Consider the following 23338-nt stretch of genomic DNA (forward strand, 5'->3'; position numbering starts at 1 on the left):
TCCCTTCCTCCCATAAACTGTGCCTGGTTTGGATGCTCATCCCAACAGCATGGAACTGTCTACAATACCACCTGTTATTCAATTCCCAGTGTACTATATCAATGAGTCCTCCATGCCTTACTGTAAGATCCTCTGGCTTCTTGGTACAATGGAATCCTCAATTAAGTTTTTTAAAACTATATTTGGGAAAACACTTCACACAGTGAAAATCTCTACAGAGATTCTTTCAATTTAGGAATAAAATCTTTCAATTTAGGAATAAAGATTTTACATATAAAAGCTACCTATTAACTGGATGGACAGAAAGAGGGAGAGCCAAAAGATGATGATGGATGGGTAGAAAGATAAATAAATAGAAAAGGTGGTTGCTACATAGATGGATATGGAAATCTGTAGAACACTTGAGTCTCCAACTCAGACTTTATTCTCAGGGGCCCTGTGGTCGTCTCTATTTATGTATCACTTTTGGGTAACACTCAGTTTCACATAACAAAGTTGATTACAGGTTAAAAACTGCTCCATCTGATCCCTGATGAGCATTCACAGGAAACAAACCTCTCAATGAATTGCTGTTAAAAACAGCCCAGCTGCTTGGGTATAGACTGTCTACATTAAGTAAGTCATGGTAGACTTAACAGTCTAGGATTACTCAAAGGCATAGGGAAAAAAAATCCTAGTTATGATAAAAAGCTAAAAAGTGTACCACCAGGTAAGCCAAAGGAAACAGAACCTTTTAGATTGGTCTACTGCTGTCTTATAAAGTTTGCTTATATCATATTTAAAAAAAGAAAATATTCATTCATTTATTTGAGAGAGAAAGAGAGGGAGAGAAAAAAAAGAAAGAAAGAAGCAGAGAGAGAAAGAAAATGGGCACTCCAGGGCCTTCAGCCACTGCAAATGAACAAATGAACTCCAGATGCATGTACCACCACCTTGTGCATCTGGCTTATGCAGGTCCTGGGGAATTGAACCTGAGTCCTTTAGCTTTGCAGGTAAGCACCTTAATCACTAAGCCATCTTTCCATCCTACATCATATTTTTTACTTCAAAAATGACATTGTTTTCTTACATCCTAAATAACTTTCAATTATCTAAAAACAAAATAGGGCATAAAAAAGTCACTATAGTACTGCCATAGAAACACAGAAATTTCTTAATGAAATTCTTTAACTTATTCCTTTTTTCCTTTTTATTCTCCTTGTTTGTGATTTTCATGGAAATCTATGAAAATATGACCATCTATTTTGAATTCCTTTTAAAAAAAGAACACTTGTTATTAGCTAAAGCAAGAGGTGTCATTTGGCTTGCTGTTCTTGTGAAAACAGACAGAAATGTGATGATCCTGGCAATGAATGCCTACAGCTGATTAGTTTGCAGAGATAGTGTTAGCAAGGCCAAGGTCATGGTATGCTATTTTCTCCTAGCCAGCTACCACTTATGTTTCACAGTTACAATCTTAGACTCAGAAGCATCACCTTGGCATGCTGACAGTTCAATATTAATCTACAAAGCTTTGCTACACGAAAGGCCACTGTGTTCTTCCAAATATAAAATTATTAGGACCTATAACACGATTAAGTACTACACCCAGAAAGAAACACAAGAGTTAGCCGTTGATACAGTAAGAGTAACAGTAATGAGAACTACAAAAGCAAAAGATACATTCCACATGCACTTAGTCCAAGTATATGGTAATCAAGATTTCAATATAATTTTCATATGCTTTACTAATCTGACTCTTTTTGCATGGAATTTATAATCACAATATACATATGTATTAGTGCACTAAAATAATAAAAACATATCATTAGCATAAATTACCATAAATGATACCTGCTCATTAAAAATTGTTGATTATGACAATACTCCCTTACAATGTCAAAATAAAAACTACTATAAGTGTAGAAATACAAGCATTTTATTTTCTATTAGAAATAAACCTTAACAGTTTATAATATCAAAACCATTTCAATTTGAACACACTATGACTTAAACTTTCAAACAACAAAAAATCTTTAATAAGGATTATTTGTTAAAATTACCTATGCTATAATCAGGGAAATATAAGACAAATGGCTCCAAACATCCAGTATTTGGACGAAACTTTTCCCAAATAATTTCACTGAGAAAGATAACAGTCACATTTCTGTCAGTCTATAAAAGAGAAAGACAGAGATAAAAGTAACTTCAGAGGAGTAATTCCATTGAGATTTTTCTTCAGCTAAATCCAGGAAAGCTTCATAAATTATTTGCTTATTAATAAACCGTATGTAGAAAACCTAATCGAGGAGCTCAACCTTTATAAATTTTCATACATATTTGCTTGGAGTTTCCAAAAACCTTCTAGGCTAATCAATATTTCAGTTACTCATGAATGTTAGGATAATCATAAAAGGATCTGTTTCATACAAAGTAAGAAACACATTTACTTGAAATATTAGGACAAATCCTTTTATGAGAATTCTCAAAAATCATTGGATTTCAATCAATAAAGCAAAGATAAAATAGCATTTCTCATCATTAAAATAGCTACAGAAACTCAAAGAACAGGAAATGCAGAGCTGAAAAGTAGATATACAATATCATAGCATTTCATGTTACTAAGAAATGTTAAAAGTTTCTTAAAGTCTTTTTCCCAAATTGAATAAAAATAATATTGGACATATATGTGAAATACGAACAACTGGCTGGAGAGATGGCTTAGTGGTTAAGGGGCTTGCCTGTGACGGCTAAGGACTCATGCCTGACTTTCTGGGTCCCATGTAAGCCAGACGCACAAAGTGACACAAGCTTGCAAGGTTGCACAAGGGGGCGCATGACTGAATTCTACTGCAGTGGCTGAGGCCCTGGAACACCAATTCATTCTCCCCCTCTCTATTTCATTACAAAAAAAAAAAAAGGCCAATCTGTTGAGCTTGCCTCAAAAAAGAAAAAAAATACAAACAACTGTAGCTATTAGTATCAAAAATACTTAGCAAAATGTATCTTTTTAAGTTATAAAGAAACTACAATTAATATGCTGAAAAGAATAAAAGAATTTCAATGGGTCTGTTATTCTTTTATACAGTAGTTACAAATGTCCATGCCACAAAAATCTCTGCATTGCTGCACAAAATTTAATTCTTCCCATATTCTTTTGACATCTCTGAGGCTGACAAAGCAGATATGATAGCTACTTTTGTTGACGAGCATGTTAGGACCCAATCTCACTGCACTCTACTTTTGTTTCCTTACTTGTATACCCTACTGCTTAGAAAGTCATTGCTTAGATTGGAAAAGACAGCTGAATTGGATAAATGGATCCACAGAAATCTGTCATGTCTACAACAGAGGACAAGTCTTGACCTTTTTTTTCCTCACATATGCTAAGCAAGCATTCTACCACTGAGCTATGCCTGCACCCCTCCCTCCAGTGCCTGGAGAAGAATATGTTTGTCTTATAAATTCATTAATTTTAAGAGTCTCTCAATTTATGCAGGTTAAAAGTCTGCTCTACCCACAATCCTGATTACAAAGTATATGGAAAAACATTTTAGAAGATCAGTTAATCAGATATTCAGTTTTTTTTTTAAAAAAAGATAAAGGACTTTAAATTGACAATACTGTCATCAGTTTATCTGAAAAAAAATTCATGAGACATGCCTTTTATCATGATTTAAATTTCCTTTGGCTCAGATACTTTATAAAAAAATGAGACAGGTTTCTTTCTATTAAATTTTTCTCAAAATATGATCCTATTTTCAATAGACACACAAAAAATTAAATACTTTGTAATATCACTAATAAAGGAAGTGAAAGATTTATACAAAGAAAACATAATACTGAAGAAAGCCACTGAGAAGGACATGAGAAGATGGAAATATCTCCCATGCTCATGGACTGGAAGAATTAATATTATGAAAATGGCCACCCTACCTAAAGCATTATACAGATCCAATGCTACTCCAATGAAAATTCCAGCAATGATCTTTAGAGACAGAAAAAAAAAAAAATCTCAAAATTCATAATGAAGTACAGAAGGCCTTGCATAGCCACAAATATCCTCAACAAAAGAAATATGTCTGGAAGTATCATGATAACTTGATTTCAAGGTATATTATAAAGCCGTAGTAACTAAAACAACATGGTATTGGCATGAAAACAATGGAATAGAATGGAATAGAAGACCCATCTCAAATTCAAGCAACTAAAGCTACCTGATCTTTGACAAAGGGGCCAAAAATACACACTGGAGAAAGCATCTTCAACAAACAGTGCTAAAGAAATTGGATAACTACATGTAGAAGAATAAAATTAGAACCATTCTCTAACCCTACACCAAAGTCAACTCTAAATGGATTAAGGACCTCAATATAAGACTGGAAACTCTGAAACAACTAGAAGAAAAGGCAGGGAGAACACAATATAGGAATAGGGAATGACTTCCTGAATAAGACCCCAGTAGCACAGGAAATTAGATCAATAGTCAACCACAGGGAACTCATGAAACTAAAAAGCTACTTACTATACAAGCAAACCATTAACAGAGTCAACAGATATCCTGCAGAATGGGAAGAATTCTTTACCAGCTATACCTCAAACAAATGTCTAACATCTAGAATCTACAAAGAATTCAAAAAGCCAAACAATAAAATATCAAACAACCCAATCGAAAAAAAAAAAAAAAAGCGGGTATAGAGAACTTAACAGAAAATTCTCAAAGGAGGGAAGACAAATGACCATTACTCACTTAGAGAGGTTCAACATTTTTAGACATCAGAGAAATGCAAATCAAAACTCTTAAGATTTCACCTCATTCCAGTCAGGATAACATCCATCAAAAATCAAATGACAAGTGCTGGTGAGGCTGTGGGGAAAGAAGAGCCCGTATGCACTGCTGGTGGGAGTAAAAACTTGCACAACAACTATGGAAATCAGTATTGAGACCCCTGAGAAAGATGAAAATACATATAGCATTTGATCCAGCTATACCACTCCTGGGTATATACGTTAAAGACTCCAGTCTTTCTACATAGTTACTTGCTCAGCCATGTTTGTTGCTGCTCTATTCACAATAGCTGGATATTAGAATCAACCCACGTGCCCATCAACTGATGAATGAATAATGAAGATATGGTACATACAGACAATGGAATTCTATTCAGCAATAAGAAAAAATGAACTAATGAAATTTGCAGGAAAATGGATGGAGTTGGAAAAAAATCATTCTAAGGGAGGTCACATGGGCACAAAAAGACAAGCACTGCATGTCCCACCTCATCCGCGGTTCCTAACTGGCATCAGTTGGAGGTGAGTACAAATGGTAGTAAGCATCAGGAACATAGGCATAAAGCTAGACTGAGACCAGAAGAGAGAAGTTACTTGACAGACTCAGGGAAGGACAGATCAACAGGGCTGGGAGGGCCTTGGAGATATAGGGCAAAGGAAGAGTGTGGAGTGAATCACACAAAAGTTAAGACAACATGAATCAGTTCCATAGAAACTCTCATGCTGGCTAGCATTCTGCAAGATATAACCACCAATAAAGAGGGAGGGGGGATAGTCAGGACAGGGTGGAAAATGCTTAACAAACTTAAAACCATGGACTCTGATCAATAAATCCAGGGCCTAGAACTGGGATGCTCAACCCTACAGCAATCTGTTAGCCAGGGAGACCCATGAGTCCCCAAAACAATGTAGACCATTGTCAAAACACTTGATTACTCAGTAGCAGAGGCCAGTAAGTTAAAAAGGAGATATAAAGGGAAGAGAAAGGAAGGGAGAAGGGTACTTAATAGGTTGGCATTGTATATATGTAAGTAGAAGAATAGATTAACAGGGGTGAAAAGGTCCAAAGTGAGGTCAGGGGAAGAGACTGAGTAAAGCAAAGGTGGAGGGATGGCTAATCAAAATCTAAAAGAATACAAATAAATCATATGGAATCCTCTGGTTTTGGACAATGGAACACTCAGGAGCCATAGGTCACTGTTAGAAAATTTTCAGTGCCAGGGATGGGATATCTCCAGTGAGTTGTTGGCCAGAGAGGTCCCTGATGCTCCCAAAACATTATAGACCATTGCCAAGGCCCTTGGTTTCCCACCAGGAATAGAAGGTAAGACCATATTGCTGAAGACTCCACATACTTGAGCTACAAGGCCACTGAGAAATCCTGCTGGAACTGAGTTGATAACCTCCTTCATGTAGATCAGCTGACAGAAAGCTGGAAGAAGCCATTCTACATGTAGTTCAATGGGAGAAAGAGATACTGCCAAGTGAAGATACTCAACAGTGGACACTGCAAGCCTTATAACTGGCCAGCCAGGCCAAATGAGCCAACGGGTGCAATAGTGGCACATCTGTTATGGTGGAAACCAACTGCTCTCCAATTGAACTGGAGGCCTGCTCCATGGGAGGGAATACATCCCTGATACTGAAAAGTTAAAACAGGGGTAGTCATGAGCCCTAGGGGTGTAACATCTGCTGATATCTGGGTAAATGTATATACTATGCTTATCAAACTGCCCCATAAGCACTTCTCTTAATATTTATACCCTTATATTAACACTACTCTCACTTTGGGTAGAAAATCTTCTCTTTTCAGATGGCAGTGACCTTGGGACAACTCAGAAGGTATCATAGTGCTGGAAAGAAGTGACTGGAGTACTGAGTAAAATCTTGATCACACCTTCCAAGGCTCAGGGTCCAATGAGGAAGAGGTGGCGGAAAGAATGTAAGAGCCAAAAGAAGGGTAGGACTCCTTACAACATACTCCCTCCAGACATAAAATGGCCTGGATATCCATGACCTCATAGTGCCTGATACTACCTAAACAAGACCATCACAAGAGGAGGAAAAGATCATGACATCAAAATAAAAGAGACTGATTGAGATGGGGAGGAGATATGATGGAGAATGGAATTTCAAAGGGGAAAGTGGGAGTAGGGGGATATTACCATGAGATATTTTTTATAATCATGGAAAATGTTAATAAAAATTGAGAAAAAAAGATTAAAAAAATGAAATTTAAAAAAAAACACTTCATTACCTGCCAGAGCTAAATGGTAAGCCTCTATTGATGAAGACACTATACGCTGCAGTCACTGGACATCAAAATATCATGCTGGAACTGAAAGGGAAGCTAGTGCCCACCTGGCTAGCCCAAATAGTGCTGGAAAGGCCTATGTAAGCCACTGGAGGACAGTGGTTACCAACAGCATGAATAAGCAGGGGACCCTGCACACCTTGAAATCAACAATCTGGATAAGAAGTACACACCTGTGCAATATGGCACATAGCCTCTGTGGGTAAGCAACTGTTCTCTGATTGGACATGAGGCCTGTTCAGTGGGAGAGAACTCACATCTGGTACTGGAAACCAACTCAGAATTCCATGGTCTGGAAACTCAGACCTCAGAACGAAGCCTCCACTGTTCTCTTGATAAGAAGTGTGGACTTGCACACCAAAAAAAATCTCCAAATAACTTTGTATACTCCTTTTAATCCAAGGTGCTTTTACTCTTAACTGGAGAATTGGCTTTATTTTATACATGGCAGAGAAAATGGAGAAGAACCAAGATCCATTAATAAGACAAGAAGATAGCCAACTGCCCACCATGAGACTTGCCACCTCTACTACATCTGCTAGGGCCCAGAAGAAACTGCAGTAGGAGTTAAGACATGAATACTGTTAGCCTGATAACCAGCTCCAGGGTGACGGTGTGATCAATCAAAACCTATCAAGGCAGGAATCAAGAGGCTACAGAGAACACAACATTGAATTGTAACTGCCCACAGAATCTGCCATGGCTCAGGGAACACTGTGGAAGAGGGGTCAGAAAGACTGTAAGAGCCACAGAGTGGGTAAGAATAGCCTGAGGCATGGTCCCACTGCTACCCCACAGGGACTAAGGCCTTCATGACTCCACAGGAATACTGTAACCCCACTGAGGAGGGCCCCCAGGGTAATGGGAGCAGGGGTAAGAGGATAAAAAGAATAAGCTGTTTATATATGTGTTTGTGTGTTTAAAAGAGTGAAAAAAGTCAAGTATATTGGGAGCTGGGGAGATAACTCAGTGGGTAAAATGCTTGCCTTGTTAGCATGAGGACCTTCATTCAATCCCCAATCCCCTCATACAATACTGAGAATGGAGGTTTATGCTTGTAATTTGAGCACTGGGGAGGCCAGCTTATGTAGCCTATTTGGTAATCTCCAGGCCAATTAAAGATACTGTCTCAATAAAAGGTCCCCAACAGATACTTATTCCCCTCCTATCCTCTATATGCCTCCTGTCACCCAATTCTTAGTAAATATGAGTCATGGGAGCCCACCTTTGGCATACAATAACTTCAGTGACACCTGGAAGACTTCTCTAAACTTCAGCTGTTTCTCAAATTTGGGTAATGTACTTAACTTTGAAAAGGAAGAAATGTTCTATCTAGACTTCTTTTTACATATTTGAATTTTTTTGGATGGTTTTCAAGGTAGGGGCTCACTCAAGCACAGATTGATCTGGAATTAAGTATGTAGTTTCAGGGTGGCCTCAAACTTATAACAATTAATACAAAGTTTAAAATCTAGCCTTCTCCCACTAATCAAATGCCTTTAAGTGTTTTAGCAAATAACCTTACCTTATAAGTAGAAATAAATGGCTAAATAATTAGGTCTATCAAGCCTTAGAATGATTTTACAATGGAAAAAAAAAAAAAACACCTGAACTTAATCCATAACACAGAAATGCAAATTAAATTTATACTAAGACATCAGGTTTTACCTGTCACATGGCAAAAGTTTAAAAATGTGAAAATACAATCTACTGACTACAGAACAGATACACTGATCTGTTCAAGTATAATACTCACCAATTCTTGTAATCTAAGGAACCCAGGCAAAAGATTTGCTTCCATGTCTCTTAGATATTCTGCTTTATCTAGAACCTTAAAAAATAAAAAAAAAAAGAGAGTGCAATGTAACATCAATTAATTTTCAAAGCCCTATCTAAAAGATGTTCATGATAAATGTATAAAATTTAAAAATTTTCCATGTTACAAAGAAAAATTTTAACTTCTGAATTTACTTTTAGAATGCTATTTATATTTGCAGTGAGACATTTCAAATAGATTAAGTTAAATAACAGACTATTGTAACATGTTTTAATCTAAGAATCCAAAGAGAAAACTAGTCACAGTTAACTAAAAAGGTTTGTTTTATTAGGTCCCAGGAGAAATTACAGGGGAAATGGCAATTTAAATATAAGTGCTGCTCTCACTGCTAGCCTGACAACAGTTCCAGGGAGATGGCAATACACACTGAGCACACTGAAAACTCATCGAAGCAGAAATCCAGAGGTTGCAGAGAGCTTAACATTGAAGTAGACTTAAAACACACCTGCCAAGGCTCAGGGAACATTATGGAAGAGGGGTTGGAAAGACTTTAAAGAGACACAAGGAAGTAAGGAGTTTCCTGAGGCATTGGTACCCCTACCCCCAACAGCCTCTCACAGAGACTGACGCATTTTTGATCCCAGTGAATACCAATAAACATACTGAGGACTGTCAGATGAATGGGGGCAAGAGAGAGGGGATATAGAGTATATATGGGATGATAGGAATATGACCAACACACAATGTATTGTTCACTTATTTGCAAGAAAGAAACTGGGTGGGGGGTTGAAAATGGTTGTGCCAGGGCCTCCAACAACTGCAAACAAACTCAAGACACATGTGCTCCTTGTGCATCTGGCTTATGTGGGTACTGAGGAATCAAACTTGGGTCCTTTGGTATTTTAGGTAAGAGCCTTAACCACTAAGCCATCTCTCCAGCTCAACAACCCCATCTTTAAAGGTATTCAAAACACCTTTGAGTCATCCTTGAATTCTTTTTCCCTTCCCCCAACAATGAATCCATGAGAAAAGTCTGTTGACCCAACTTTCAAAATATATTCAATCCACTTTTTACCAACTCCACTGATATTACAGGCCAAGTACATATGATGTGTTGCTAAGAGTATTACAAGAGCCTAAAGCTAGTTGGTCTGAATTTTTTTTTTCTACATATTCTCTCACAAGATTTCTGTGACCAAATGTGTGAGGTTATCCCTCATACCAAAGGAGAGAAAAGGCCAGTTCCAGTCCTTTCTCCTAAATTTTGGCATTTTCTTGGCTTTTTGATAGTATAACTTCCATCTTTACATGGTATCCTCTGTGTGTGTGTGTGTGTGTGTTGTGTGTGTGTGTGTGTTTCCCTGTCTGTCCATCTCCAAAACCCCTTTTTTACAAGTCATAATGGAGCAGGAGCTTATTTTCTTCTAACATGCTCTCATCTTAACAAATTAGAATGGCTCCCATTCGAAGGTAATGAGGGCTACAGCTTTTTGGGGGGGAGGGGAGAATGAATACTTCAACCCTTAACACTAGCACACATGGTTTTACATGTGCAACCTTCACTAGATTCTCAAAACTAACACTCTCTCCATTACTTTCACTACTCTAGTTAGAACAGGTCCTTGACATGCCTTCCATACACAGGGTATGCTCTAATTTCCTGTGCACTCTCATATAATCTTTTCACCTGCAACATTCTACACATATGCTCATGACTTGTCTGTCTCCTCCTTCAGGTTTTAGCTCAGATATCCACATCTTGTGAGAGCTCCCCTACTTAGAAAAATAATTACTGTCCTGTTCCTCAGCTCCCTTGGGCTCCCTGACTTGACTGCACGAGTCTATCACATTTGACATGCTACTACATGTTAACCTGTTTATTCTCCATCTTCTCAATCAGACTAGCTGCAAGTGGGTCAAAACTGTTTTTTCTTTGTGTATCTTACACATAGAACACTGCCCCGGTATATAGGAAGCCCTCAATATTGAATGAGCCCTCAATCACTAGATAATACAAATGAAACTAAAATGTAGAAGAAAGTATAGGAAATGTTAAAATGATAAAAACTCAAGAAATGCAAGAACGTATACAATTTTATCCCTTTAGTGAATATGTAACTCAGTTGTGACTTTTTCACTAAAATTTAATGCTAAGGTCAATGAATAATCATTTCCCTTAAAATGCTGAAAAGTATTATGAAAAAGTCACTAAAACTTATGATAGCAACCTTCCTGACCTGCAGGTTTGCTTGCTATAGTTCAAGTTACTCATGATCACAAAAGCACAAAATTATTAAATAGACAATTCTAGAAATAAGCAACTCAAGGCCTTTGAATTACATGCCATTTGAGCTGGTCATGAAGGTGCATGTCTATAACCCAACTCATGAGACTGAGGCAGTAGAATTGCTGTGAGTTCAAGAGCAGTCTAAGCTGCACAGCACATCTCTCTCTGCTCCTTACTGTGGACATGATGTGATTTATTTCTTCTCATTCCCTACCATGCCTTCCCTGCCAAGATGGACTGGACAACTTTGAACCATAAGCCAATATAACTCTTTCAAAGTGTTTTTTGTTTTTTTTTAATCAAGTAAGTGATCATGGCCATAAGAAAAGTAACTAATCGACCCTAATCATTCTTTTAGGTTGATCTCAAATCTCCCCACCTCATCAGATGCACTGAAGTGAGTACTTTACATCGCATGACTTAAACTCGTCCCATTATGCATGTGGTCCTGTGTATATATACATTATCACTCTTCAGCTAAGCAACCTCTCTTTAGACTGGGAATATTTCTGATTGATTTTTGTATCTCAAAAGTATCTTTGGGCTGGAGAGATGATGGTCTAACAGTTAAAGGCACCTGCTTGCAAAGCCTGAAGGCCTGAGTTCAATTCCCCAGTACCCACGTAAAGCCAGATGAACAAAGCAGTACATGTGTATGGAGTTCATCTGCAGTGGCACTAGGTCCTAGCCTGCCCATTCTCTCTTTCTCTCTTCTCTTCTCTCTCTCTCTCTTTTGAAATAAATAAATAAAATTATTATTTTTTTAAACAATTACTTTTTTTCATTTTTTTGTTAACTTTATTTTATTTGAGAGACAAAGAGGCAGATAGAGAGAGAGAGAATGGGCGCGCCAGGGCCTCCAGCCACATGTGCCCCCTTGTGCATCTGGCTAACGCCTTCTCTCCAGCCCAATAAAATTATTTTAAAAAAATCTTCCACAGGGCATTATAAAAATGGGCTGAAGGGCTGGAGAGATGGCTTAGCGGTTAAGCACTCACCTGTGGAGCCTGAGGACCCCGGCTCGAGGCTCAATTCCCCAGGACCCACGTTAGCCAGATGCACAAGGGGGCACATACATCTGGAGTTCGTTTGCAGTGGCTGGAGGCCCTGGCGTGCCCATTCTCTCTCTCTCTCTCTGTTGCTCAAATAAATAAACAAACCAAAAAAAATTTTTAAAATGGGCTGAAATACATTAAAGTTGATCTAACACAGTCACAAAGTAGAGATTATACAAACAAATTACTTACAATGTATACAGTTTGATCCTTAAGACTTTCAGCTGTGGTTACTTGTTTAAAAGCACGAACAAAGTCATTAAATGTTTCACAGGTTATTTCAGTAGAGCATCCCTCCTCTGAAGAACTAAGATGGTTCAACTTGTTTAAAATTTGCTCCAAAAGTAGCCTCAAGGTAAAACATTCAACACAATTCACAAAGACATGTGGGAGCTGAAAACGAAAATAAAATAAAGTATAAGTAAAACACACACACACACACGAGCTCTGATGGATAGTCTCTAACTGACATTCTAAATCTATACCCCACTGTTCTTCAAACAACCCTGTGTCCTAAGAGCCTGCCCAATATGGACTCTATCATCTGGCCTCTTGGTTTCTGGCTCTGGTCGGAAATGTCAATAGGAAGCAGCAGCAAGAGACTGTAAGAGGGAGAAGGAGGCAAATTATTCCCTTGGCACCCTACCCTAGGGTACAGTTTGGCAGTGTCTACATTCTTCTACCAAAGCTCCAATTGGGTATGCCCTCTTATAAGGCTTCTCTTTCTGGGTTCCAGTAATAGCTACTGTCTAAGGTCTCTGAAGTTCTGCACGGAATAAAGGTCACAATCAGTCACTATCTTTTCTTGATCTCCTTAAAACTACCTCAGCCTTTGTATAACTATTTCTTTCTTACTTTATATTATTATTTTTTATTTACTTAAGAGACAGAGAGAGGCAGACAGCGAAAAAAAGAGAGAATGAGTGTACCACAGCATTCAGCTGCTGCAAATGAACTCCAGATGCATGCACCATCTTGTGCACCTAGCTTATGTAGGTACTGGAGAATTAAACCTAGGTCCTTTGGCTTTACAGGCAAGTACCTTAACCACTAAGCCATCTCTCTAGCCTTAACAATTTCTTTCTTAAAATCACTTTAATGATTTGAGTTTGTCATTTGTTTTCTATCAGCAACTAAAGTGAACTTGTATTTTCCTCTAAATAATTCTTATAAAGAAACCTAAGCACAACTGAATACAAAAGTCCTTAGTGGAATTTTTACATTTATAACCTTTTTATTTTTCAGTGTTTTGAGATAGTCTCACTCTAGCTCACACTGACCTGGACTTCATTATGTAGTCACAGGCTAGCCTGAACTCACAGTGATCCTCTGGCTCCCGAATGTTGGGATTAAAGGTGTGAGCTCCATATTTATAATTTTAAGATGTATTTTTCAAGATGAAAGATTCTAGGTTAAAAAAACTTCTATGAGATACATGGATTAGACCAATATTTAAAGAAATATCAAAATGAGGCAATTCCAAAAGCAGTAAAGAATCAAAACAAATATAATCTGTTATTAAAATAAAATCACAAAAGCAATACTAATCATTGAGAGGAAGATAACTTATGCCATTTGGCACTAAAACAAAACCTGTAACTGTTTTCCGTGGCATTCTAAATCCTCATTATCCAATTAACAAAGCTTTTCTGAGTACCAGTGTAAACAGCTATGTTATACTTACTTGGGCAGTTTCATCAACATTTGCCAGCCCCCTTCACCCTTATTTTCTTACGTAGAAGAGTCCACAATGTCTCTGTTAAGTATCTTGTTTTCTTTTGTGCTATCCATGACTTTTAATAATAGTATTCTCTAATCACATATTTGTGTAGTTGTACCAGAAGTAATGATAATTTTATTTTACAGTGGGAACAAAGTTCTAAAATGTTAAAAAATGGAATCCAGCTTTCAAAAATGAAACTTCTTGAGCCGGGCGTGGTGGCGCATGCCTTTAATCCCAGCAAAGGGAGGCAGAGGTAGGAGGATCACGGAGAGTTCGAGCCCACCCTGCGACTACACAGTGAATTCCAGGTTAGCCTGAGCCAGAGTAAGACCCTACCTTGAAAAACAAACAAAAAAAAATGAAACTTCTTTATTGGAGTTTCATGTCTTTAACATAATTTTCTGGATCCTTCACATAAGATCACAAATGCAAATGTCTGGGCCAGGACCTTATACCCAGACTCTGAAGTCAGGTATGAAGCTCAGATATATACACACCACTAATCATTGGGACCAAAGACTAATATCCACAACTTAAAAGGTACCAAGTACTGTATGTGATGCTGGAGATGATCTCAAAAAAAAAAAAAAAAAACAACAAAAAACAAAAACTCAAGTCTAAAATGGAGAGAGATAACTATTGTGACAGAATTAAGCTAAGAACGCTGTGGCTGCAAAACCAAGACATTTTCACATAGCACAGGAAGTCAGGAAGCACACTTCTCAGAAGTAGAAAAAATGGCCGGGCAAAATAAATAAGCAGTTGTCAAGCAATATGGTAATAGAAGGGTGAGGAAGTATGGGAAAGTATGGGAAAGCCATTCCAAGCAGAGGGGGCATCATGTGCGGGGGTTTGAAAGAGAGCAAAACCACCAGCAGGGGCTGGAGAGATGGCTTAGCGGTTAAGCGCTTGCCTGTGAAGCCTAAGGACCCTGGTTCGAGGCTCAGTTCCCCAGGACCCACGTTAGCCAGATGCACAAGAGGGCGCATGCATCTGGAGTTCGTTTGCAGTGGCTGGAAGCCCTGGCGCGCCCGTTCTCAATCTCTCTCTCTCTGTCTCTTTCTCTCTCTCTCTGTCACTATCAAAAAAATAAATAAAAAATGAACAAAAAAAAATTTTAATTAAAAAAAAAAAACACCAGCAGTTCAGTAAGCCACTCTAAACAGGCATCCGGGAGCTACAGTAAGACCAGGCTTAGCAAACTGGAGTCTGTGGGCTGGCCACCTGGTTCTGGACACTCAGGTTCTCTGCATCATGGCCTTACCTATTCAAATAGATGCTATCTACCCCTGGCTTTAGATATAGATATGATATGCTTTAGATATGAAAGTGTATAGTAATTTTCATAAATAGTAGAACTTAACCTTTACTCAGTGGCTATTAAACTGAATAAAATAATTGCATTTTTAAATGTAATATAATTAACATTTGCTTCTTATAATAATACCAAAGGCTATTACAATTAGCCCCAGTTTGAAGATGGGGAAAGTATTAGGTGATGAATCAAAAGGAGCATGAATCTGCCAGACTCCAGCTCTTAACCCAAACTCTTAACCACTATGTTATAAAAGATAAACTGAATTCAGCTCATGAAAGGTCTTCTATATCAGGCAAATCACTTGAACACTGCCCTGGAGATCTCACAGGAGATTCGCAAGGGCAGGACACAGGATGAAGAGTGGGCGGCAACTGGGAAACGGGCAGGAATTCTTAGAAGGAACAACAGTAAAGGGACCTAAGATTGCAGCACTGGTTATGAAAAAGGCAGAGGACTCACTACTTTAAGGGAGCAAAACTGATGGGCTGTGTTACGGCTCGCCTGACTAGATGAAGGACAATGAAGAAAGAACTAAGAGCAGTTCTGCACAATTACATCAATGGCTAAGATCATATACGGAGACAAGAAATGTGAGAATAATGCCACGTGTCCAGTTTTGCATTTGTGAAAATTCAGAATTATCAGCATCAATATCATAAATGGAAAATGACAAAGAAACTGAGTCATGTAAATGTAAAAGAAACAAATTTTAGTATTTTAAAGAGTTTTGTTACTTGTGTCCCCGGTGCACCCTAATATCAGATGAAGAGAGAAAATTTGGCTCAACTTAAAAAACAACTTTCTGGGCTGGAAAGGTCACTTAGCAGTTAAGGTGCTTGTCTGCAGAGCTAAAGACCTCAGGTTTGATTTCCCAGAACCCCCATAAGCCAGATGCACAAAGTGATACATGTGTCTGGAGTTTGTCCGCAGTGGCCAAAGGCCCTATAAAAAAAATTAAAAAATAAAAAAAACTTTCTAATACCAGTACTCAAGTTATTTAGTAATTAGCAGTTTATGATAAAATGAACAAAGGTTAATCAAATAACTTAGATTCCTTCCATCTCTAGGAATCTGAGTGTTCTTACCTCTAAAGTTTTCAACAAAGTTTGTGTTACATAAGTCTTTCCGCTGGCAGTATGTCCATAAATAAAAATCGATGGAAAGCTGAAATGATGTCTCTAGGGAGAAAAAGACATGACAGTCTTTAAAACTTAGTACATGAATATTCATCAACATGTGAGGAAGTTTTACATGGTACAACAAAATATCCAATCCAAATTACTTTAACAATGAATAGGCAGTGAGTTCTTCACATTTCAAATTTACTTAAATTGAACTCTAAGCATTTTATGAAATTATCCTGTAAAATTTTATTTGGCTATTTTATGCTATGTATTTTATATTTATACTTTTATTATTATGCAGGTTTACATATATAAACTCTTGTATGCTGAACTTCCTAATATAATGTTACCTATACTCCTTATCAAACAATCTAAATGATTTTACAGGTTATGACTTCACTATTCACATTTTAATGATTGAAACTAAACCTATATAATCACAGAATTTTTAAAAGGTATTTTGAGTCCTCATTATTAGGAAAACTTATGGAACGTTTTTAATTATGTATAACCACTTATTCCATTCACTCTAGCATTACTGTGTATTTTTCACCAAATACTGGTGAAATCTGAATAACAATATATGTAAAAGTACATACTAGGAATGGCAAGGGTAAGCTCAGCTGTAGTGTGTTTGCCTAGCATGTCCAAGGCTCTTTTGAAATGGACACTCTGGGCACCTTGTGGGACAGGTGTGCAGCACCTCATCTTAAAAGCCCTGACCCACGACCCACACGCCACCGAAAGAACCGGAACAGACCACGGCAACGTTCGCCTCTGGGATGTGGGAAGGACCGCTTGGCCCCCAGTACCTCTCCAAACAGGGACTTCAAGGTGGACACTTGGGACTCTCGACAGAGCACCAGATTCTCCAGGTGAGGCATTTTGGCGGGTACCGCGGGCGGAGCGCAGCGCCGCTCACCGACGAGGAGCCGGGGAGCGCTCAGGGAAGCAAGGCTCTCTGCCCCGGGCAGGCCGTGCGCGCGCCGGAAACCGCAGGCCCGCCGAGCTGTGGGCGGGGCTCGGCGCGTCCCGGTGACGTCATCGCGCACGCGGTGCGTCGGAGCCGCTCTAGCCTCTCACGGCGTCGCTGCTGGCCGCTCGCTGGTCGGCGCGGGCCCCGGAGCGCAGCCGGCTTGTAAGCTCTGCACCGGAAGGTGAGGCTAGGTAGGGGTGCAAACAGACAAGGAGTATTGCCCCCCAACACCAAAAAAACAGCAACGACAACAACATGAGGTTTTCCTCTACCGAGAAGGTGGGGAATTCGTGGCATCCAGTACAAAAAGATAGAAAGGAGGGATTATGGAGAAGCCTGAGAGCATTTGAGGAAGTGGTTGATGTAGGAGAGAAGGGTATTTACAAGCTGAAGATGAGATGACTTTCACTATTCCAATAGCGTTGGTGTCTTTGTGCAAGAGGTCATGTGAAGACACAGGGACCTTGGAGAATGCCAAGTCAAAGTGGTGATGAGTATTGGAGTGAAACATGTACATGCCAAGAAATTACAGGCCCTTGCCAGAAGCTGGGGTTTAGATTCTCTCTTAGAAGCCTCGGGAAGCAACTGCTCATATCCTGGTTTTGGACTTTTAACCTTCAGAACTACTGGAAAATAAATTTATGTTTTTTTTTTTTATCACCTAGTCTGTGGCACTTTATTAGAGTGGCCCTTGGAAACTAGTACAATGGATATATTAAGTATCTTAATTACTGTGATGGATTCATCGAACATCTCTCAAACCATCAAATTCTACACTTTGAATCTATGCCATTAATTGCATGTAGTCATCTCAACAAAATTTCAAATGAATTAAAATAATAGAGGGCTGTGCATAGTCGTGATCATGTGTCATAGTCTGTCAAACTGATTAGTCCAATTCTGTCTCCCTGAGATGCATGTAGAAAACAACAGTCTTTAATTGTCTTACTGTCTCCCATATATGTCTACTTTGTCGCCTACAATCATGCTTTCTTCTAAATTTCATAAATTATTTATTCATCAAATGAATTGAGTGCCTCCTTCAAATAACAAGATCTTCAAGTGGCTCTATTTTTCTCTGCCTATATTCCTTTTATTTGAACCTACCCAGTTCTACCGCAAAGACCTCAAATCAAATACACAGAAGAGTACTGAGCCTTCTTTTCTGTAGCCAACATTAAACTTGGGTGACCAGGGAGTTCTCATGGAAAGATTCTGGTCCTCTTGCCACTTGCCCAGCTATTGAAAGGGACAGCACAGAAGTAAGAGAAGGTAACTTCCTGGGGTGGGGGGGAGGGGAGAGTGATTCCTTGTAGCAAATTTAAGCAATCAGGAATAGTACATTGCAGGGAGATATACACATTTCCTCCCCTCACATTCACACAGTGGCATGGTTATTATAGGCATTTTCCCATGCACTGCTTTGTGAGGCTGTTTTTAGAGGAGCCTGGGGAAATGGCACATGGTGGTCAGATGCACTTACCCTGAGTATGCATGGCTCCCGTGGAACAGCAGTACTTCAGCTTCGTGTTTCCCTCTGCCTCACTGCTACCTTTCCTCATACTTTGCTTCCACTTACTTGAATCTTTCAGGTAAAAATACCAGCATTTCCATCACTCTTAAGCTGTATTTTCTAAACAGCATAGTCTAAGAAACGTGTTCTTTTTCTCTGCCTATCGTCCTTTTAGATTTTATTTGAAGTAACCCAGTTCTACCACAAAGACCTCAAATCAAATACACAGAAGAGTACATTCTTTTTGTTGGTGAGTAGAAACCTATTGTGTGATTATACTACTGCTTATCCACCAAATTAAGAAGGAAAAAGATGACATCAATATAGAAAAAGGTTAATTGGAAAGAACAAGGGGTTTGGTGGAGAAGGGATAGAAGAGGGGTCACAAAGGAAGGTGGTGGGAGGGAATTATGACCAGGGTACATTATGCATAGTTATGTGTGTGGAAGTTGTCGAAGTTTAAAGGAGAAAGAAGGCCCAAGTTGATAAAAGTAGAGATTAAAAAGGAACCATTATGACAGATAATGACATTCATAAAATTAGGGCTGGGCACATGGCTTAGTTGTTGAGGTTGCAAAGCCGAAGGGCCCAGGTTCAAATTTCCAGTACCCACGCAAGCCAGATGCACAAGGTGGTACATGCATCTGGTGTTCATTTAAGACAGATGGAGGCCACGCACACCCATTTTTCTCTCTCTCTTTCTGTCTCAACTAACTAAAATAAATATTTTTAAAATCATAAGGATGCACCTTAAAATGTATACATGAATAAATTAGAACATCTAAAATAAATGGATGAATTTGTAAATACATGTGACCTACCAAAATTAAGCCAAGACGAGATGAATCATTTCAACAGATCTATCACAAGCAATAAAATTGAGTTATTGTGAAAATCTTCCAACTGAAAAAAAAGTTCAGGCTTAGATAAAGTCACTTGTGAATTTTACCAGATTTTCAAAGGAGAGCTCACACCAATACTTCTCACACTATCCTGTACAATAAGAGAGGAATGATATCAAACTCCTTTTATGAAGTCAGTATTACCCTTATAGCAAAACCAGTTAACACACACACAGAGTGATATAATGTAACCAAAAGATATACTGTAACTGTCCTTGTGAGGATATGTCAAGGCTTATTGAGTGCTACTAATATCAAGCCTCAGAAAACAAATGTATATTAATAACACTTTTAAAATTATTACATGATTGAATAAATCTTAAGAAATACATTTTCACAACTAATTTTCTCTTTGTGTTTAGCTTAAAATATAGTATGTCTTATGTTTTCTATAATATTACATTTGAATTTCACTGAATATAGCCCCACAAAAATATTTTTTTGTTGGACAAATTGTCAAGATGTAGCTGTAGGTGTGGGGTTCTTATTGTAGGACTATGATTTTCAATACCTCATATTCCCTGACCACAGCTAAAAGTTACTAGAACTTTTTTTGTTGTTGTTGTTTTGTTTTGTTTTGGTTTGGTTTGGTTTGGTTTTTCAAGGTAGGGTTTCACTCTAGCTCAGGCTGACCTGGAATTCACTATGTAGTCTCAGGGTGGCCTTGAACTCATGGCCATCCTCCTACCTCTCCCTCCTGAGTGCTGGTATTAAAGGCGTGCACCACCATGCCCGGCTAGAACTCTTAATAATACATATAAATTGAAGTTGATCTGAACTCAAATTTATTTCATATTTCACAAAAGAAAAATCAAGTAATAAGAGAATATAGTAAAATTATATTCAAAGGTGGTTTATGGTCTGGAGAGATGGACCAGTGGTGAAAGCACTTGCCTTCACAGCCTAACAACCCTGGTTTGCTCCCCCAGAACCCACATAAAGCTAGATGTACAAAGCAGTGTGTGCATCTAAAGTTTGCAGTGGCTAGAGGCCCCAGCATGCCCATTCAATGCCCACTCATTCTCTCTCTCTTTCTCTGATTGCAGATAAATAAATTTTAAAAAATATTTATGAGAGAGAGAGACAATGAGTGTTAGGGTCTCTAGCTACTGCAAATGAAGCTAGATGCATGTGCCACCATGTGCATCTGGCTTACATGGTTACTGGGGAATCGAACCTGGGTCTTTAGGCTTTGTAGACAACAGCCTTAACTGCTAAGCCATCTCTCCAGCCCAAACAATTCTTTTTAAAAAGTGATTTACATAGTGAAATATAAGAAGATTCCCAATCAGAGTAAACTTACATCAATATTAAGTTGAAAAAAGAAATTCAGCTAGCTCTATGCTACCACAGCCCAATCAAGTTTTATATATAACTTCTTCAAAAATGTTTAATGCAGGCTGTAAGATGGCTTAGTGGTTAAGTGCTTGCCTGTGACTCCTAAGGACCCCAGTTTGAGGCTCGATTCCCCAGGACCCATGTTAACCAGATGCACAAGGGGGAGCATGTGTCTGGAGTTCGTTTGCAGTGGCTGGAGGCCCTGGTGCAGCCATTCTCTCTCTATCTGCCTCTTTTCTCTTCTCTCTCTCTCTGTCCGTCACTTTCAAATAAATGAATAAAAATAAAAATAAAAATAATGTTTAATGCTGCATGTCTAAGGGAAAGTTATTTTGTAGGCTAAATTAACACTTATTAAATGATATTATAGTCACTTCTGGTGCATATTCATGATTTAAAATTTTTTTTTCTTTTGTTCATTTTTATTTATTTATTTGAGAGCAACAGACGGGGGTGGGGGGAGAGAGAGAGAGAATGGGCGTTCCAGGGCCTCCAGCCACTGCAGACGAACTCCAGATGCGTTCGCCCCCTTGTGCATCTGGCTGATGTGGGTCCTGGGGAGTCAAGCCTCGAACCGGGGTTCTTAGGCTTCACAGGCAAGTGCTTAACCCGCTAAGCCATCTCTCCAGCCCATTCATGAATATTTTATTATTCACTAGATAATAATGTGCAAGGTCAAGTCTTCAACAGACCTGGGTTACAATCTTGTCTTGAACACTTGGTAATTGATACAGCTGGCACATTTAGTTTTTAAAGCTTGTCTCCTCACCTGTAAAGTGTGTGTGTTTATGTAAAAGTAATATTTACCTCAAATATTGACATCTCAAGAATTTATTCCTGACCCTGTTGGACTTCCTCGACAACCTAATTATCCTCTTTAGAATTCAGACACCACAGTAGAAGGCAGGGATTTGTCTTGATTTTGCTCAGTACTTAATCTCCTGATCCTTGAAATTGTAGGATCATGAAGACAAGAATTACCATGAGTTTGGTCATGTTAATGAATGAAATATTGCCATATATTGCCTGTGGGTTGGTAACTATGTTAAGCATATCACATACATTCACATACCAGATAATCACTGAGCAATTTTGTTGTACTGGTCAATGTTCCAGGGTGAGAGATAAAGTTCTAGAAGAAAATGGCAGAAGGTAGGAGACAAGTAAATTCATTCATACCATGACAGTGTTTATACCTGATCTTGAAAATTACAGGGAGCTCTTGAAGGATTTTAAGTTTGGATATTTGTAATGTTGGAAAGGTCACAGTTAATACCGGCAGCAGTATTAATTGAATCAAGTAGGACTTAAAACACAGAGGCATTTAAAAATTAAAACACTAAGCTGAGCATGGTGACTTGTGCCTGTGTCTATAAGCCCAGCATGCAGGAGGCGAAGGTAGGATGATCACCATGTATTCAGTGCCAGCCTGGGCTACAGAGTGACTTCTGGTCAGACTGAGATAGTCAGACCCTGACCAAAAAAACAAAACAAAAAAACCTCAAAATGAAAGTTAAAATACTAAATAAGGGAAAGGTTACTACAGCAGGAAATGGTGCTATGCCTTTTAATCACAGCACTTGGGAGGCTGAGGTAAAGAGAATTGCTGAGTTCCAGGCTAGCCTGGGGCTATAGAGTGAAACCCTGCCTCAAATAACCAAAACCAAAATAAAAACAAAAGCACGCTGAATAAACAGAACAAAGTAAGTGTACTAAAATCAAAGAAAATGCATTGAAGGCTGCAAGAGAGAGGGTAAATAAGGGAAGTCCTACCAGAGTCACAGCTGATCTTTTCTGTGGAAAGTTTAAAAGCCAGAAGGGCTTAGAATGATGCTTTTTATGTCCTGAAAGACCTCAGCGGCCAGCCCAGACTACCAAAACTATATGGCAAAACTTTATATCATAATTGAAGAAGAGAGAAAAACTTCCCATGAAAACAGCAGTTGTGATATTTGAATGTAAAATGGTCCCCCATAGACTTAATGTGTTTGAATACTTAATCCCTAGTTGGTGGTGCTATTTGAAAAGGAATTAAAACCTTGCTGGGGGAAGTATGTCACTGGAGACAGGCCCTTGAGGTTTTTTAGCCTCACTTTCTCTCTCTTCCTCTTCCTCTCCTCTTCCCTCCCCTCCCTCTTATATCTCCTCCTCTTCCTCCTCCTCCTTCTCTCTCTCTCTTCTCCTGGGTAATGCGACAACAATGTAATTCCACAGACCCACTAAAGGTAAGCATTGTGAGACAGG

General features: G+C 38.7%; 1 protein-coding gene and 1 long non-coding RNA gene across 4 annotated transcripts in view; one reads left to right on the top strand and one right to left on the bottom strand.

Annotated features, from left to right (window-relative positions):
- The window catches only part of Orc5 (origin recognition complex subunit 5), a 57148-nt gene extending 39803 nt beyond the window's left edge, over positions 1 to 17345 (bottom strand). Inside the window, exons 1-5 of one of the 2 annotated variants that reach the window (XM_004652887.2) lie at positions 17178 to 17345; positions 16327 to 16419; positions 12393 to 12593; positions 8838 to 8912; positions 2043 to 2154 (exon numbers count right to left, since the gene is read on the bottom strand). In XM_004652887.2, the coding sequence (XP_004652944.1) occupies positions 2043 to 2154; positions 8838 to 8912; positions 12393 to 12593; positions 16327 to 16419; positions 17178 to 17249 (553 nt within the window). In that variant the 5' untranslated portion in view covers positions 17250 to 17345. The remainder of the gene's footprint in view (positions 1 to 2042; positions 2155 to 8837; positions 8913 to 12392; positions 12594 to 16326; positions 16420 to 17177) is intronic. The other variant, XM_045135804.1, reaches the window with a different exon arrangement.
- An 84-nt stretch (positions 17346 to 17429) lies between these two features.
- Positions 17430 to 23338, top strand: part of LOC123455328 — a 35610-nt gene continuing 29701 nt past the window's right edge. The window contains exons 1-2 of one of the 2 annotated variants that reach the window (XR_006633840.1): positions 17430 to 17522; positions 19030 to 19104. This is a non-coding gene — a long non-coding RNA (uncharacterized LOC123455328). Of the gene's footprint in view, positions 17523 to 18466; positions 18614 to 19029; positions 19105 to 23338 lie in introns of those variants that run through there. The other variant, XR_006633841.1, reaches the window with a different exon arrangement.

The sequence above is a fragment of the Jaculus jaculus genome, chromosome 16 (genome assembly GCF_020740685.1).
Source record: "Jaculus jaculus isolate mJacJac1 chromosome 16, mJacJac1.mat.Y.cur, whole genome shotgun sequence".
NCBI classification, from domain to species: domain Eukaryota; kingdom Metazoa; phylum Chordata; class Mammalia; order Rodentia; family Dipodidae; genus Jaculus; species Jaculus jaculus.